General features: G+C 40.9%; 1 protein-coding gene across 5 annotated transcripts in view; it reads right to left on the reverse strand.

The window, feature by feature from the left end:
- Positions 1-3,555: 3,555 nt before the first annotated feature.
- LOC147725355 (cytosolic beta-glucosidase-like) overlaps positions 3,556-17,474 on the reverse strand; it is a 564,555-nt gene continuing 550,636 nt past the window's right edge. For all 5 annotated transcript variants that reach the window (XM_086964029.1, XM_086964028.1, XM_086964030.1 and 2 more), the window contains one exon: positions 3,556-4,111. In XM_086964029.1, coding sequence (XP_086820155.1) covers positions 3,897-4,111 — 215 coding nt within the window. In that variant the 3' untranslated portion in view covers positions 3,556-3,896. The remainder of the gene's footprint in view (positions 4,112-17,474) is intronic.

Genomic DNA, 17,474 nt, shown 5'->3' on the forward strand with positions numbered 1-17,474 from the left:
CAGGCCCAACCTGGTCCTGTGCCCCACCTACCCTCCATTGCAGTTGTTCTGAACTTGTGACTTTGTCCCTGTCCCAGATACACACAGTTTGCACTTTTTGCTTCTTGTCGCTATTTTTATTTACAAATTTGGGATTGTATATCTCCGGTCTTGCTGATTGGATTTTTGCCATTCTGGTATCATTATATTTATTACAATTGGTCTCTATTTTTCTAAATTGGTTTAAGATTTTTCTTGTGTTGTGTTTCTACTTTATTGCTGTTTGTTTACTGCATAGATACTTTATACATTTCCTATAAGTTGAGCAGGACTTCTTTTGTGCCAGGCTACCAGAGGGCTTAGCACAACTTTATTTACTGTATTTTGTGGTTCACCCTGACAAGATTAGTGGTTGTTGCTTGAGTAGAGTTTTTACCCCCCTCAACCAATAACCCAATTTCTTAGAGCCACTTTCAGTGTCCCATGGACCGACAATGAAATTATTCTTCCATCACTACACCAGTGTTGTGATATTAAGAATGAATGCATTGGGGAAACTTATAGAAACATTTGAAATGTTTTCAGAATAATCATCATGAGGGGTTGAAGCAGGGTGACTATTTCACTAATTATTTCCTTGCACTTCAGAGATCAGAAATGTTTAACTAAATTCATGGAAAGAAAGTCCTCTGCATGGCCCGGAAATGCTGTGCTATCCTGCCCTGCCGCTTATTATGGCTCTTCTCTGTACAATCTTGCATGCCGTCTACAAGTGCTCCATCCATTTGTTTTTCTATGTGGCGGGCTGTGGTGGCTGAGGGATATCCAAACTGTATCCATTCTGAGTGAGACTGGCTACCAATCAATCAACTCAGGCTATTCTGTGACAGGTCCCAGTAGAAACAGATTCATATGGCCCCAGCATTAAACTTAGCCTGTGTCACTGTGGGGAGATACTGACTGTTCAAATTCCCAAACAGTGGTTGCTTGCCTTCTTCATGTATGGAAGCTCAGTATGTGTGCATTACTGATACTGAATAGATGGTGGTGCATATATGAGCTCTGGTGGGTACAGCACAAGTTGGTGGCCCTCTTCCAGCAGACCCACTTTAGTCCATTGGGTGGCATGCTGGCTGGCATTCCCGCTTTCTAAGCCCATCTTTCTGAAATCGGTTGTAGCTGGTGAATGAAGAGAAAATTGCCTTTATATTCCCTTTGTCAAAATAGAACATATTGTGCTGTAGTGAAATCCACCTATGATGGCCTCAGTCTTTGAGGCAATGAGAATGAGACCAGATTGAGAGAGCTGCCTGGCCTGAAGTCAACAAAACACTCTTGGCCAGTTCATAGTAGTCTGAGCAGTGATTCTTGGCAGAGAACCCAGGACAACAAAAGGAAGAAGCATTGCTCCTTGATTGTACAACTTTCTATTGCCAGATTTGCAGAGTGCTACTTGCCCGTGATAAGGTCTCAAAGCACCTCTGGGGTCGTCAGTCAGAAACAGCTCTCCACATAGGGCCAATGTGTGCCCTATGTGGAAACACTGGGTATCATACATAGGGGTTGGAAATGAGCTGACATCATTTCATAGCAATCTTGGGTTTGCACATCAGCATGAAGTCAAGTAAAGAGCTTTAGGAGAGACTGGTTTACATGCATGTTCAGACGTGTCTTCTTGGTGGTTGTGCTTGGTTGGTAGGTTGTTGGTTTGAAGACTGGCCTATATGAAAAGTATCAGGTATGACATAGGAGGCTCAGAGAAACGCTCAATCGAGTGACAACAATTTTGAAGGTACATTTATACATGGAGGGTGACAGAAAAGAGTAAGATGGACTGAGTCATAATTTTGTTTACATATGTCATCCTCACCTATGTATGATCATCTGTATGGAAAAGCAATGGTAATCCCTCTAATAATAAGTGGAGCAACACCATTCAATAATTCAGATTCTTATAATGTAGCCATAAAAGTGGGATTTCAATGTAAAATAATTGTACTATCTGACCAACAATACGCTCGCCATGGCTCACACACCATGTATACATACAAAGAATGAGATGGGTGGCAAAATAGCCTGGTCCTCAGCCAATTACATTGCTTACATATCTCATAGTAACTGACTCAGTTGCACTTCTAGTTAGCAGTTATTCTTATTATGGCAGTAAATATTCCATAATAGATCCTTAAAAAAATTCTCTTTAAAACAGTTGATAATAATTGAAACTATAATCACTTTGTTACAAATATTAGTCTATTTGTGCAACATAATCAACTTAAATTCAGGAGGGTCTTTGGAAATATTGAAACAGATGGTGTAACATTCATGTATGCAACCACACAATCAACAATTCTCAAAAGGATAATCTTTAAAAGTAGAAGCTAAACACTTTTTAAAATATGTATCTTTTATTGTGATTATACTGTAATTGCAAACATGTACACAGTTTACAGGATCATAAAGAAAATGTATTCATTTAAACCTTATTTAAATGTGATGGACATTATACATCGGTCTTATTTCTGTATGAAAACTCTCACCAAAAAGAGCTCAGAACTTAACAGTTAACCAACAGATACAATACTATTTTGTCCAGACCGATGCAAAAAGAAACTGCTTTAATCTCACCACAAAATGAAATATTACACAGATACGAATAACGTTACTGGGCTGTATGGTTCTTAGAGAAACCCTGCAGCCCAACAACATCCTCCTCCACATCTAAATACCACTTGTTCTGTTACATACGGGCTAACGGTGTACCAGGCCATTTCTAAAACTCTCCTGCGGAGCAGGGTACCACATGTAGGAACTTGTAATTTTTCATTGATTCCTGCATGTTTTCCAATTTAAAATTCCCATTTTCATCTAAACATTTACCTGCTTTTAGCAAGTGAAATTTGATGAGAAATCAAACTGGATTCGTGTTTTCTCATCACATTTTGCAATTCCTGATTCAGCGGGAAACAACACCTGTCGCCAGACTAATCTAAAAGTGTAGGCCTTTTGTAATCGGACCCTAAGTCATTCATTGACTTATACTGGTTAATATAGTTGATACTATATGAATAAACGTTTCTCTCATGAATATAATCACAAATTGAGAGTGGAAAGGGGATTTTTGGAAAATGACATGATCCCAGGACTGCACTTTCATGGGAGGGTAAGAATTCATGAGGTAAACTGCTCAACAAGAAAGTCAGACAATCGCGTAAAAGTCATACTTTCACAAGTATGTGCATCTGACATATGCCACGTCCATTGTTCCAATAGGTTAGGAACACATAATGTGAAGAACTTCAGCAGACATTTCCCCAGAGTGCAACCATAACAATCCTAGTTCTGGGGATTTGGATGATCCAGGAGTAAATGTGACCCTGCTCCAAAGCTGTGAAGGTATCACTATTCAACTCCATCATATCAGTGTGCCAGTACCCAAAGAAATGTGGCTGCCACAACAGATAATAAGACACTAGGTCATAAACACATAGGTGACTTCATAGAAACACATGTTCACTAGCATTGAAAAAGACTGACTAGCTTAATAAGAAAAAAACATAACCTACTGAATATAAATGTGAGAGCTGTCATTTGTGCTGTCATTTATTTCAAAATTTGCAGTTACTATAAGGTATATCAGAATTTGCATTTGCTTCATGTTAAGAGAACATACATAAGACTTTTCCAAGATATCAGAAAACACCCCATCCCAAAAAAAGTATGGATTAATACTGTTCAAACATGTGAGGCTTGGTGATTTTAGAGAATTGAACCTATAACAGCTTCAAAAAAGAGATGCAACATTTAATTAGTAAAGAAGGCATGTTTACAATCATATAAATCATCATTGTTTATTTTATCACAATCTTTATTTTACTTGTTACGGAATTCACTAGTTGTAGAACTACATTGGTCATTTATTTTTTTTCATCATCAGACTCTCCTAAACCATTTTGACTAACAACTTTTTTGTATTCCAATGCTGATTTGTATGGAGTTCGTGGCAATTCTGGACTTTCAAAATCCACGTGGTAAAGACCAAATCGTTGATTGTATCCGTAAATCCACTCAAAGTTGTCAAGAAGAGACCAAACAAAATATCCTTTTACATTTACTTCATCAACATGGATACCTGTGAAGATAAGTTAAATCCATTTTAGTTCATGTTAAACTCATGCTAAGTAAGACTATTTTATTATTCTTTTTTAATCGATTTCTGTTTTTCTAAATATTTTATCTTTTAGATAATATGTCTAGTAATAAAAGTGTGGAAGCAAAATGCAATTCATGCAGATTGGCATTCTCAACGGTACACAGAAATGCGAAAAGGATGATAATTCTAGTCAATTGCAGTGTGACGGTTCTATTTTAGTTACTTTTGAGGAAAAAGGGAACACATTCTTTATCTGTGTTTGATCACATGACCTTCATAGCATTTTCTTGGCAGCAACAGCAAATATCCACTCACTACGCATGTCCTTGATCTCTCATCACCATACTAATAAAGCAAAACACCTCAGGCTTGAGGACTTGATAACATCCTACACTCAGTCCTTTTTTTCGATCCGTAAATCTTCAGGATAAAGTACATTGTGCTGCACACAATCATGTTTTTGCGGCATATATGCCCAGCTGTATTTTAATAACATTTATTTGGTTTGCATTCTTCCCAGCTGAAAAAGGTGGAGGATGCCCCATGGGACTACTGTACATTTAAACAAGCATAAGTAAAGTAAGTTGGAACAATTTAGCTATGTACCCTCTAATTATAGGTTCATCTGTAGCTACTCTGATTTGGCTAGCAAGATTTGGCACCAAGGAACCCACGTGTTGAGAAGTGGGTATTGAAGTTCCCGGAAATGACTGCATAACAAAAACTCAAACACCCTCTGAGGCAGGGTGTCATCTGCAGCCCACCATCTTCCAATGCTATCCACCAGTTCTTCCATCACTCACTTTAAGATGGACAAAGGAGAGCCCAGGGTGTATCTTCCTCTGGAAAGTGACAGAAAGGAAGTCAGGTGCATTATATGATCATACACAGATCATTGGACGATGGTCAGGCCTGCCTCCTAGACTTCTCGGCTGCCTTTGGCATGTTAAACCACAGCATCCTGCTAAACACTCTCACAACAGACAGGCATCAACAGCTCTGTCCTTCAGTTGTTCTCCTCCTTTCTAACAAAACAGGTCCTAGTTCTCACTGCAATATTTTATTGATATATAGAAGTCGCTGGTTGCTTATAAATCACACCAGGGAGTTCCTTAATCTAGGGATACTCATGACCTCTCAATCTATTGCTTGAAAAAAAAGCAGCCTCGCTCTGATCTCGACAATACAGGACAACACAAGACTCACATACACTTTGAATGGACCAAAAAAAAAATTTGTGAAGAGCGAGATGGCACCTCACGGGCGCACCACCAATGGGACCCCTGGTTGGTACTCACCAGGATGGCCCTGTTATCATCATTGGTGCCATCAAGCTTTAACGGAAACGTGTCTCAAACCCAAAGTAGAACGACAGTGCGTGGTGCAGTGAACACAACTTATATGTAACAAAAACTAACAACATTAAACATTTAAACATATAAGATACTGTGCAGCCAGGACATTAAACTTTAATTCTGTTCCCATCTTTGTTGCAAACAGTAAAACACTTAATTATAAAAAAGGAGAGTGTGAAGACTACCTATCACTTCACACCCCACTTACAGCCGACATGCCGACATGTTTCATTGCCGTGGTATAAATCAGGCAATTTCCTCAGGGCCACTCAATTTGAATGCCACTGCTAGAGACACTGTGCTGCCAATGCCTTTGCGTGGTTTAACCCCTCATACCAGCCGAGAGGAAAACAAGTAGGAAATATGCCCCCTTTGGTGAGCGAAGTCCTATCTCCCTTCAGTAAGGTTGCAGTGGAGAATAATCGTTCGGCGTCTTCTCATTAATCGAGTAATGAGAAGACGCCGAACGATTATTCTCAAAATTGTATCAGCAAACTCCCCACAATGTCCTTGAACACCTGTCACATAATTTCACCACATATCTATTTGTCCCCCAAATGTACCTTACATATTTCGGCTTATGCATTTTCATACCTTGTTTATCTCATCACTTTCTATCACTATGTATCTGCTTGTACTCCAAAGGTACCTCAAGTATATGCCGCTAACTTTATGAAGCGCTCTGACACAATCGGATCAAATTCGTGCAATTTAAAACTCAGTAAATAAATAAATAAATAAATAAAATTAAAAAAAAAATAAAATAAAGAAGTGATGAAACACCTGAAGCAGACTTTGAATGTAAAAGAATTTGGGAAAAACTCTCCATACACGTTGTGTACGCGCAGCCACTTACACCAACTGACATAGAACACTCATCACAACCTGCTTAGGAACATTCCAAACCCCACATTCCACTTCACTCATCCACCCCCAACATTCTACCAATATACCTATGTGTTCAGAACATCAGGATTGTTGTTAAACAAGTCAAATCAAATCAAACGAAATAAATCTTTATTCGGTTAACAAGTAACTATAAAATATAAAAATAATTCTATAAATACGTAAAAACACCACAGATCAATTTCAGAGAAAAAAGTATACACAGTAAAATACATTACACTCTCTGTGTTACTTCTGTTTAAGATTTTCTAAGGTCCTATGATTCAAACTTTAAAATGCAGAGAATGTAATATATTTTAATATGTATACTTTTTTCTCTGAAATTGATCTCTCAACAGTGGCAAAATATATTTGTGTAGCAAGTTCACAAGATAATCACAAACGTGAGAAAATGCAGCGAGTTCTGGTAGGAAAAAGAATCCCAGCTCAAGGCCCTACATTTTCCACTCTTTGCAGCACTTTGGAATAGCTAAGATGCGAAGTATCTTGTTTAGCCTGAATGTTGTTGATGCAAATCTGTGGTTCGGGTTGGACACTAGCATTAGATAAGATTCTGTGTACGATGTCCCTTTTAACATAGCATGTCTTCGTACAGTTAATTTACACAGTTCTCTCACATCTCTGTTTGCTTGTGCCATACCCATAAAGAGCATTTTCACCCAAGCCGGATCTGACTTCACCATAGATTCAGGGGCGCCAGATAACTCAGGATGGCCCACATCTTTGAGTGCATATTTAACATACTTAACCCAGAGAGAACATTGTTCTTCCTTCTTCCAGGTTCATACACTCGCTTAGGATCAGCAAATTAAGCCCAATCTCCTTGTTCAGCCAAACCGAGATTCATCTGATAATGTGCGGAAAGGCAACCAGGTCTTTGATGAATCCCATGCCCCCTTCCTAATGTAGAATAAAAGAAGGGGTGCATTATGGTAATGATAAGAAGCGCATCAGAAAGTTATTCTCGATCAAAACTCCCAGATAAATGAAGGACTTTACCCTGGTGATTTCAGTTTCGTATGCAGAGTTTTCTGGTTTTAGTGGGCCTTGAGCTTGTTATTAGGGCATGAGATTATTTTTTAACTTAGTGCTTTTATCCAAATTATTAGGAAAACACACACATTAATCTAACAATTTTTGAAGTATGAAGGCAGTTCCTGCTATGAGCAACTCATCAACGGTGAAAAAAAGGCCGGGAATAAGTTGCGAGCCTGCTTGTGGAATATATACACTAGCTGAAGTATTGAGGGCCCAGTTGATTAACATGCAAGGTAAATAGCAGTGGGACAAGTATAAACCTCAATCTCCCTCCTTGTTTAACCTTAAAATCAATAATGCAACTACCATTAGCCAATATCTAACCCCTACAGTGAGGTCCCTATGGTAATAGTGGAAGACATTTATCCCCCAGGTCAAGTAGAATGTCCATAACTTGCATCTATTAACCCTATCAAATGTAGAGGTTAAGTCCATAAATGCCATATGAAGTGAAATACCCTTTGCCACTACATACTTTCCTATAAGCATGTGTAAATTCACACATTGGTCTGAATCCCTGTTGGTGATGTATCTTTTTGGTTTTCTAGGATAGGATCTGATCAGAAGCCAGATGTCCAAATACAAAGAATGGAAGAATCTCTATTGTACGAAGAAAGAGGAAGTACCGTTACTTAGTGGATGCCTTATATGGTTGACTCTATGTTTGGACTGTCGAAAGTTTAGAACAAAGACTGAAGGGATTTGTAGTCTTTATTGTTTTTGTGTTAATGTTATTTTTTCGCTACTGAGCAATAAATGGAGAAAGCTATTGTGTATTGTGTATTGTGTGCCTCCGCGCCCTTAATAGAATTTCAACTTTCCTTCATAATCACTATGAAATTTTACATTCACCAGTTATAGCTACCATAACTTGTGCCCTAAGGAAACCATAAATGGCACCCACCATGCACAGTCTTGTCATCATTGATGTCATTGCAAATATTACAGTGATGTTATCAACAGGTAGACCATGTCATGAGTGATATAATATATGGGGTAGTTAGCTGTGCATGCAGGGGGAGTGCATTAGGGCACAAGTTATAGTTACTAAAGATAACAATAACTGGGGAATTTCAGGGTTTTTTGTTTTTGTTTACAATGTTCAAACAGTAGTCCCTTTCAGATATTGGAATGATGGCCTGGGTGGTAAATAGAGGTCCAACAGCTTAGATATTCAGCAGATAACTCACATAAGGTAATCCCTTAGGGTAGCTGTCTTCTGAAGATCTTTAGGCTTAATACGCCAGTATTTCCAAACCCCGTTCTAACTTGGAACGTTGCAATTGATCTGACATAATTACAAGAACCACCATTTGAATCACTGAAATCAGATCTGTTTGTGTGGCTTTCTTTACAGTCAAAAGTCTTATTTCGGTTTTTTACAGTACCATAAAAGAAAGAAGGACAAAGATCATGCATGGCAATAATCAGAATAAAAGGCACTGTAGATTAAAATACTTCCTATACAGGCTTTTGATAATTTAAAAAAAGGTACAAATTTGGATAAAAAGCTTATCACAAAGATACAATATGTACATAGTGCAAATATAAGCCTATTTCAATATTTAAAAGATGTATCTTAACATCAAATTTAAGATAGCGAGCAATCCAAATATTTACAATCCAAAGTGCTAGTACGAAATACACGCCCATCTGTTCAGATCATTTGGGTTTCAATTCATTTACTTCCTTCAAGTCGATAGGGCCCTCGTTCTAATGGACCATGATTTACCCAGAAATTTTGCTGTTGCACAAGCAAAGAATGGTCTTGTGTCTGACTTCAGAATACGTAGGGCTTCTTTATGACTATGTGTCCCTAAGTATCTACATACAGGGGTAAGTCAGTTCCTTCTGGGTCTGGTGTAGGCAGGACGAGCAAAAAATACATGGCCTATTGTTTCTTTAGGGCAAGAAGGACAGCACTTGGGCTGTGATATATTTGTCCTCCAGGTATTAGTGAAGGCATTGATAGGAAGGCAACCGAGTCTAAATTGAATGTACAATTTCCTATCTTCTGGCACTTTTATTAAATCAAGGAAGCTTTCTAGCTGTCTGCTAGATTTAATATCAAAGAACAGGTCAGTTAAGCAGCCATGTTGTGTATTCATAAAGTTCTTCTGTTCTACCCAAGCCCAAAACTGTGATTTTAGTCTGTCCATAGAGTATGTGGGAGGGTGACCTTCTAGCTCCTTGGGAACACCTATGCCCGCCCGGATGGTATTTATGTAGTTGATACACCCAATTTTATGGGTTTTTTCCGGGGCAGAAACTTCATTAAAAGCAGCTGCGTAGGACATCAGTTCTGGAGTTGTAACTAATCTGTGCCAAAAAAGCAAAGGGTGTAAGCTCAACAGATCATTAATCGAGTTTCAAGGGAAGGAGGGGGTACTCTGTGGGAGCGATAGCAGACTTCTAGGAAACTCATTTTCTATTATCGAAAGAATGTTAACGTTTATAGAGCCCCACAGTTCGGCTCCATAGAGTACACTGCTTACTACCTTCCTGCTATACAGCTTCAGTGTAGGGACTACAGGCCTAGTGTACGAGAGAAAATGTTCCCGTGGCAGGGCCCCAGTTAGCTGGGAAAATTTCAGGGATGCCCTCTCTAGATGTTTCTTTTATACCATACCCTCAGATAACTTGATTCCCAGATAATCAAAGGAGCTCACTCGTTCGACCGGGACTCTGTCAAGAACCAAGTTACCCTTAAAGGATTTGTGAGGATTTAGCATCATCAACTTAGTTTTAGTTGTGTTGATGACCAAACCCCTCTCGTCACAAAAGTTCTTAAAGCAATTTAAAAGCTTCTGTAAGCCAATGGGGGGTTTAGACACTAAGAGAGTGTCATCTGCAAACAACAGAATAGCTATTTTATAATTAGCCAGCAATGGGGCATCGGCCGGAGTAGAGCACAAGAAGTCAGCCACCTGATTTATGTATAGGGAGAAGAGGGTGGGGGCCAAAACACACCCTTGGCGTACCCTCCGCCTGATTTTAAATAGCTCAGTGTTTTGGCCCTGGTTTCCCCACCTTACACAGGCAAAGTTATCCTCGTGTAACCTAATGAGTGGCTCTAAAAGTTCCAGAAGCATACCCATGTCCCGAAGCACCTGCCAAAGCAGATCCCTGGGAACTAGGTCGAAAGCTGTTTTCAAGTCAATAAAGGCAAGTTATAAACTGCCTTTGCCCAACAAAACTACCTTCCAATACAGCAAGATCAGGCGAAACGCCTGATCGGTCGTACCGGTCTTCCGCCGAAAGCCCGCCTGGAGTGGAGAAAGGATGTTATTCTCCTCCATCCAGGTCTGGATTTTAACAAGGAGTGAGCGGCAGAATACCTTCTGGGCACAATCCATCAGGGTAATAGGATGGTAGTTGGTGGGTTTCGACCTGTCCCCTTTCTTGAAAATGGGTACTACCTCTGCCCCCTTCCAGGTGTCCGGGATGCTCCCCCGCTTGAGATGTCATTGGCCAATCTCATAAAATAGGTTGCCCAGTGTTCCCTATCAGCGCGGAAAAGGTCTCCGGGGATGCCATCGGGCCGGGGGCTTTTGCTGGAATAATGGCATCAAGTGAGCACAATTTCTCCTCCTTAGTGAATGTAAGTGTACAAACAGGGAGAGCCATATCATAGAGTATCTGGGAACTGTCAATGTGTGGACCGTTAGAGTATAACTCACTAAAGTGTTTATGCCATTCGACGGCCGGAATGTTATTTGCCAAGGGAGGGGAACGTTCAAAGTTGTGTTTAGATACCAAAGACTAAAGCATCCGACTATCAGGATGCCCAATGGCCTCCCTAACTCCTCCCATCTCCTCTCATCCCATTCTTTTTTTGCTATACACTGTGCCTGTTTGTAGTCTTTCCTAGCCTTCCGAATACTAGTAGGCTCTCGATTTTTGATGGCAACAGTCAAACTCCATCTCAGGGTACTGCACTCTTTGTTGAACCATGAATCTCTTCCCAAGCGTCTTCCCTGGCATAACCTCGGTTTTTTGTTTGGAGCATAGAAAAAACAAGCCAGATGGTCAATGAATTCCATGTGGAGGGTGCTACAACTACTTTGGTTAGATGGATCTGTGGTCACTGGTGCCAAAATTGCTAGGTGCTTTGTAAGGACATTCTTAATCAGTTCGATCTTTAATTCATCTGCCGAAACCACAGGCCATTTGAGGAAACGCTTATCGCTTGTAGGTATTAAAAATGTTGTGCTTAATGGTATCGGCGGCTCTCTCCCAATACCGCCCCAGGGATTTTGGATAGACAGGACGAGAGGGTTATGATCACTGTCACACAATGTAATTATGGCCATTTCCTGTATCAACGGCCAGAATGTGAGGTCCACTAATAAATAGTCAATCCTACTTGACCCATTTGGCCCCACAAAGGTCATTCCTCCTCCTCTATCTATAATTGTTCTTCCATTAGCAGCCCTTAACCTATATTCTAAGGTTAGCGCACTGAGCTGAAGGGCAGCCTGCGACCATTTTCTTTATCGGGGTAAGTTCCAATGGGGGTACCCTCCAAAATGTGTCCTCTTCATTCACATCATTGTCCTCTGCCAAGTCAAGGGGTTCAAAAAAGACATTGAAATCCCCGCCAACTATAAGTGGGTAACTATCAACCCTAGCTTCCAATAGATTATCTAGGGATTGGAGTGTTGGGGAGCTGCCACCTCTGGTACTCCTAGCATATACATTATATATGTCAACCGTCTTGCCCTTACCATTGCTTATCCTGATCCCGAGGATATCTGGGCTGTTCGTAGCCAGCTCTTCAACGTCACAATTTACCGTCAGATTTACAAATATGAGCAGCCCTCCTGACGGCCGGCCGTGATTGGATGGAATAGCTGGACTATGAAAGGTCATAAAGTCTAGTATAAACGTGGTGGAGTAAGCAGATCCCAGTCTGTGCAATGAGTTCTAGCCAGTATGGGTGGTCGAGCATCCTTCTAACACCTGCCTTATTCCATGACGGGATTCTTAACATTTGCCCACTATCTTGTGGAGTGGAAACTAAGGGAAGTATAAAATCATTAAATTTGGGCAATGCTTGGCAATCAATAGCTGGATCTGGACAGCTGGCCCGAGTATGATAATTCATCACTGGAGGCGAGTCAATGGCTAGAGCCGACGGTATAAGACATGGCATACGCTCTTGCTCTCTACATGTCACAACGAGATCAGGAAGTACACAGTTGATGGTGGTCATGGAGCTACTAATAATACTAATAAGTTTGCATTGGGGGACCTTATTTGAGGCCAGAGTTAGTCACTCAACCTGGGATAATGATGAGATGGAAGGGTCCCCAATAAGCAAACGCGTGTTCCCTGCTTGGGCAGGTGTTGGAGGGGTGCATAGTCTCAGCCTAATTTTCGTGGCAGAGTTTGGATGGAATCTAATCTCCAAAGCAATCAGATCGTGCACCAGATGTTCAGACGCTAGTCTTAGCTCAATCACGTCGTCTGAATTTGAGTGTGAAGAGTGCCTTTTAGCATATACAATGTCATCTCTGATTACTGACCTACATCCCCTAGTGTGCCACAACCAGTGTATGGCCATATTTTTTAATACATAAACATTCTCATACTTCATTTGGTGGGAACATTAATCATGTAGATTGACAATGCTAGTGGGTTGCTCTGCTTATTATATATAGATAAGGGAGACTGGCGAGATTAGGACACTCCATTGAATCTTGTGGCCATATTCGGTGCAGATAACCCTGACATTGGACCGTGTCCAACTCGATCCTGGGGCAAACCCATACTTGTCCTACAATGCTCGACATTTGGCCTACGTGACTCCAAAGGTGGACCTTTGAAAGCTCTTGAACTACAAAGTTGTCGATAGTCGGTGGGCAGTGACAAAGCATTGTAATCCAATTGCTTCCCATTAGATGCTAAAGGTTCCTTACTAGGTACAGCATTGGTGGATACAGAAGATGATTGTAATGACTGAGATGGTTGGTGTGAGTGTGATCTAGTGTAGCCATCTAGCTGCTCATTGAGTTTGAATACTAGGGTAGATAGTGCCTCAACACTATTTCTTAAGGCTGCAATTTCCATGTGAAGATCAAGGATCGAAGGTGCAAACCACAATTTCCTTCTCTTTCCCTCTCCCCCTGCAATTTATTTGGACTTGAATCGTTATTGTTAATTACGTTTGTGCTGGAATTAATAATATTGCGCTCTTTGACTGGGCGTGAATCGTCAGCAAGGGGGGCAAATCGATTACTAAGTGGAAACCCATCGGATATAACGCTATCAGAGGGACTTGCTTTCTCTTGGGCAGGTGAGGTGCTTGGTGCATTACTGTTACACATTTCCGCAACTGGGATCGTTTTCTTTTTTCTTGCTGCTTTCTTAAATAGGTTAGGGATATTCCCATATCCTGCAATAGTAGACACGGTAGAGCTAACAAGACATGGGGTCTTGTGGTTTCCTTGGTGGGCGTGGAGGCAATAGGTACAGGTGTGAGTAGTAAATCTTCGCAGTCTGCAACAATGTTCGCTATGCGATCGAGAACGTCTTCCTCTGTCCCTCCATCACACCCAGCTCCCTTTGCCAGCAATTGGTGACGTTTTTTATATTTTTTCCTAATGGTACCTCCCGTCCACGTCTCAGACTCTTTTCTTTTTCCCATTTCGCTAATTAAGCAGTCAACCTCAGCAGGAGCAGGAGTGTAGCAGACAATGCTGACAACCTGAAACAGCAGTGGCCAAAGGCTGTTCAAGAACAGATTAATAGTCCAGTATTAGAGTCCAGTGTCACTAGAGGTTGCAAGGTAGTATGACGTTTTATGCCTCAGAGCAGGGGCCATTCAACAGTACGTAGTTCTCCAACAGTGCTTAATGTCACGCTATCACACCGCACTGCATCTCCCCTTGACGCTTGCCGTGCGTCAGTTTTTTCCCTCAGTGCCTTCTTTCTTCAATGTCCGTTACCGGGGCCCAGACATCAGCACAACACAGGCCCCACAGAGCTCAGCACCTTACCGTGTGGCTTTCTGTAAAAGTGGTATTTGTAATAGCAATCACCTCAGCTAGGTGGCTTGGGGAGCGGGAAGCATTATGTCATATCTATCCATATATGAAATTCTTTGCTGATAGAATGGTTTAAGGCTGGACCCCAAAGTTGTTCCCAAAATCGATTTTTCCTCTCTAAAGCGACAGTACTTTTCTGATTCAGGTATTCCCTTAACAATGGATGTCAGAAAAGCCTATTGGTTTATATTGACTATACAAGAGATTTTTAAGTTTCTAACTCTCTTTTTATTTCATGTGGCGCATACAAGGTCCAAAAGATTTTAGCCCCCACACTAAGTAAATGGGTGATGCAGCCAATAATCCAGTAATGCTGATCAGTTGGTTACAGGATGTTCAGGAGTGATCAACAAGGTTGATTTCAGCTTCCTGGGCTGAAGCTGGAGGTGCATCTTTGCCAGAGATTTGTAGGGCAGCGACCTGGTCACTACTCAAACCTTTGTGAAACATTACAGACTGGATTTATGTCAATCCTCGGAGAACAATTTTGGATCTGCAATAATTGATTCAGCAATTAAGAAACTTTTATTGAGTACATATGTACTTTGTTTCTGCATCACTTTCATGTTGAAGCAAATGTTGTGCTTAGTATATCTCAGTATGGTTAGGGCTGGGATAAGGAAGACTGATGATGATAAATGAAAGAATTACTTATAGTTAATCATCATTACCATGAATCATAGTCCTCCTCGTCCTAGTTCAAGATACCTCCCTCCCTCACTCCGATGTTGGCAATTTTAAGTGTTTTTTATGTGTGCCTTACAGGAGGATGGGATGGGATGGGATGGGAAGAAAAGTGGGAGACTTTTTTTGCCGATGTGATTATAGGCATGAAAAGAAGACTAGTGCATGTGAATGCTCTATCTGTGCATGTTTACAACTCTGTAAGGGAATCGGGACTCTAAATATGCTTAGGACTGAGAGGAGGAGGACTATGATTCAGGGTAATGAAGATTAGCAGTAAGTAATTATTTCATTTAAAATTTTCCCACCGGAGCTTAATGTGACTAATTCATGCACTTTTATTGACATACGTAGCCTACTAGGCAGTAAGATGTATGCGTTCTATCATTAGCTGCCTTTGATACGGTAGATCACGGCATGCTAATCGATCGACTCTGTGAGTCTGGTGTTGGTGGCACGGCCCTCGCATTACTGTAATCATTCCTGCAGGGTAGAGAGCAATTTGTTCAATCGGGTGGCTTTATATCAAAATCTTTTAGAATCCCATGCGGGGTCCCCCAGGGCTCTTCATTGAGCCTCATCCTTTTCAACATTTATGTTTCTCCACTGGCTCGTCTGATAAAAAAGCACGGGTTCAAATTGGTGTCATACACAGATGACACACAGATAATTATTACAATCTCAAGTAACAAGCAGGACACAGCATTAAAATTTAAGGGCTGCACGAGAAGTGTCAGTGAATGGATGGACAAAAACTGCCTCAAATTGAATTAAAATAAAACGGAGGTGTTGCTTTTTGGCAAAAACACTACATTTTGGTCCGCAGATTGGTGGCCTTCAGAACTGGGAGCGGTTCCCACTACAGTGGCCAAAGTTAAAAATCTTGAAGTTATAAAGGATTCCACTCTCTCATTCTCCCTGCACATAAAACGGCTTACCTCATCTATTTTCTTCATCCTGAAAATCTTAAGGAAAGTGCTTCCTTTTATTCCAGGAAACCTACAAAAAACAGTGATGTCAGCCTTAGTCCCATCAAAACTCGACTATTGCAATGGGCTTCTGGTAGGAGTAAACAAATCCGTGTTGATTAAGCTTCAGTTACTTCAGAACTCTGCAGCAAGGCTGCTTTTTGGATTAGCCAAATCCACATCAGCAAAACATGCTCTCAAAACGTTATATTGGTTACCCATGGAAAAGCGCATAATGTTCAAGGCCTTGTGTATTGCCTTCAAGTCATTGCAAAGCTCTGGACCTTGCTATGTGATGAAGCCTTTTGAATTGTATACCCCCTGTCGAACCCTGCGCTCGACCTCATTGAAGCTAATGGAGGAACTCACGTTTCGTCTTCAGAGATGGGGTGGTAAAAGTTTTTTTAGTATTTCCACTAGATGGTGGAATAAGCTACCATTTGATCTTCGAAATGCCCTGATTTGCTATCTTTTAGGAGAGGCCTAAAGACTTGTCTCTTTACCCTGTAACCAGGAGTTGGTCTGAGCTGATGACAGTCAACGTTCACCAGATGTAGTCTCCTCAAGCGCCTTGACGCCTTCTGGTATATGTTGCGCTATATAAATACTTAAATAAAAAGAAATAAATAAATACATTATAAAATACTGAATAAAATACAAAGGCTCATTCAACATGCTGTTCAATGGAAAGGAAAGGCGAACAGTGTTTTTTGTTTAGGCCATCTGCATATCCAGCACCCAAAAGTGCTGACTATGCAATCTGTGGCAATATTTCGATTTGGACTTATCTGTCACTGGCTAGTAATTCCTGTCTACAAAATTATCTGTATAAATCCAGTAATAGACACCGGAAGACCTGCTCAAGGAAAAAAGGCAAAGCTTATCAGAATACCCAGCCATACACTTAAAACTACAAAGAACATTATCTCCATGGATGCTATTTTACTTTCTCGTTAACAAATATTTACAGAAGTAAATTTTCCTTGAAAAATATCTGAAAGGGGCGTGGCAAAAGCAGTTGGAGTAGGATGTGTCTACTGTAGCTCCACATCTATCTGATCAATATAAGCTATATTTGCACCTGCATGTGTCCCACACTCCTGCTGGCATTACCAAGTCGTGGAGTTGCACTGCCTGCAACTGTGGGAAACACAGAGGGGTAAAGGGAGGTCTGCTAAGGAACTGAATGAGCCACAGAGGCTATTTTGAAAAAGCAGAAGTCTGCCTGTATGGCCACCGATGATTGGCTAGACTGGCCGTGGAAAAGGAAAGAAGGCAGGTCCGGACTGGGAACTCAAAGCAGCCAGGGCAATTTTGTGTGAACAGCCCCTGGGGGTATGCG

The sequence above is a fragment of the Lissotriton vulgaris genome, chromosome 3_2, assembly GCF_964263255.1.
Source record: "Lissotriton vulgaris chromosome 3_2, aLisVul1.2, whole genome shotgun sequence".
NCBI lineage: Eukaryota > Metazoa > Chordata > Amphibia > Caudata > Salamandridae > Lissotriton > Lissotriton vulgaris.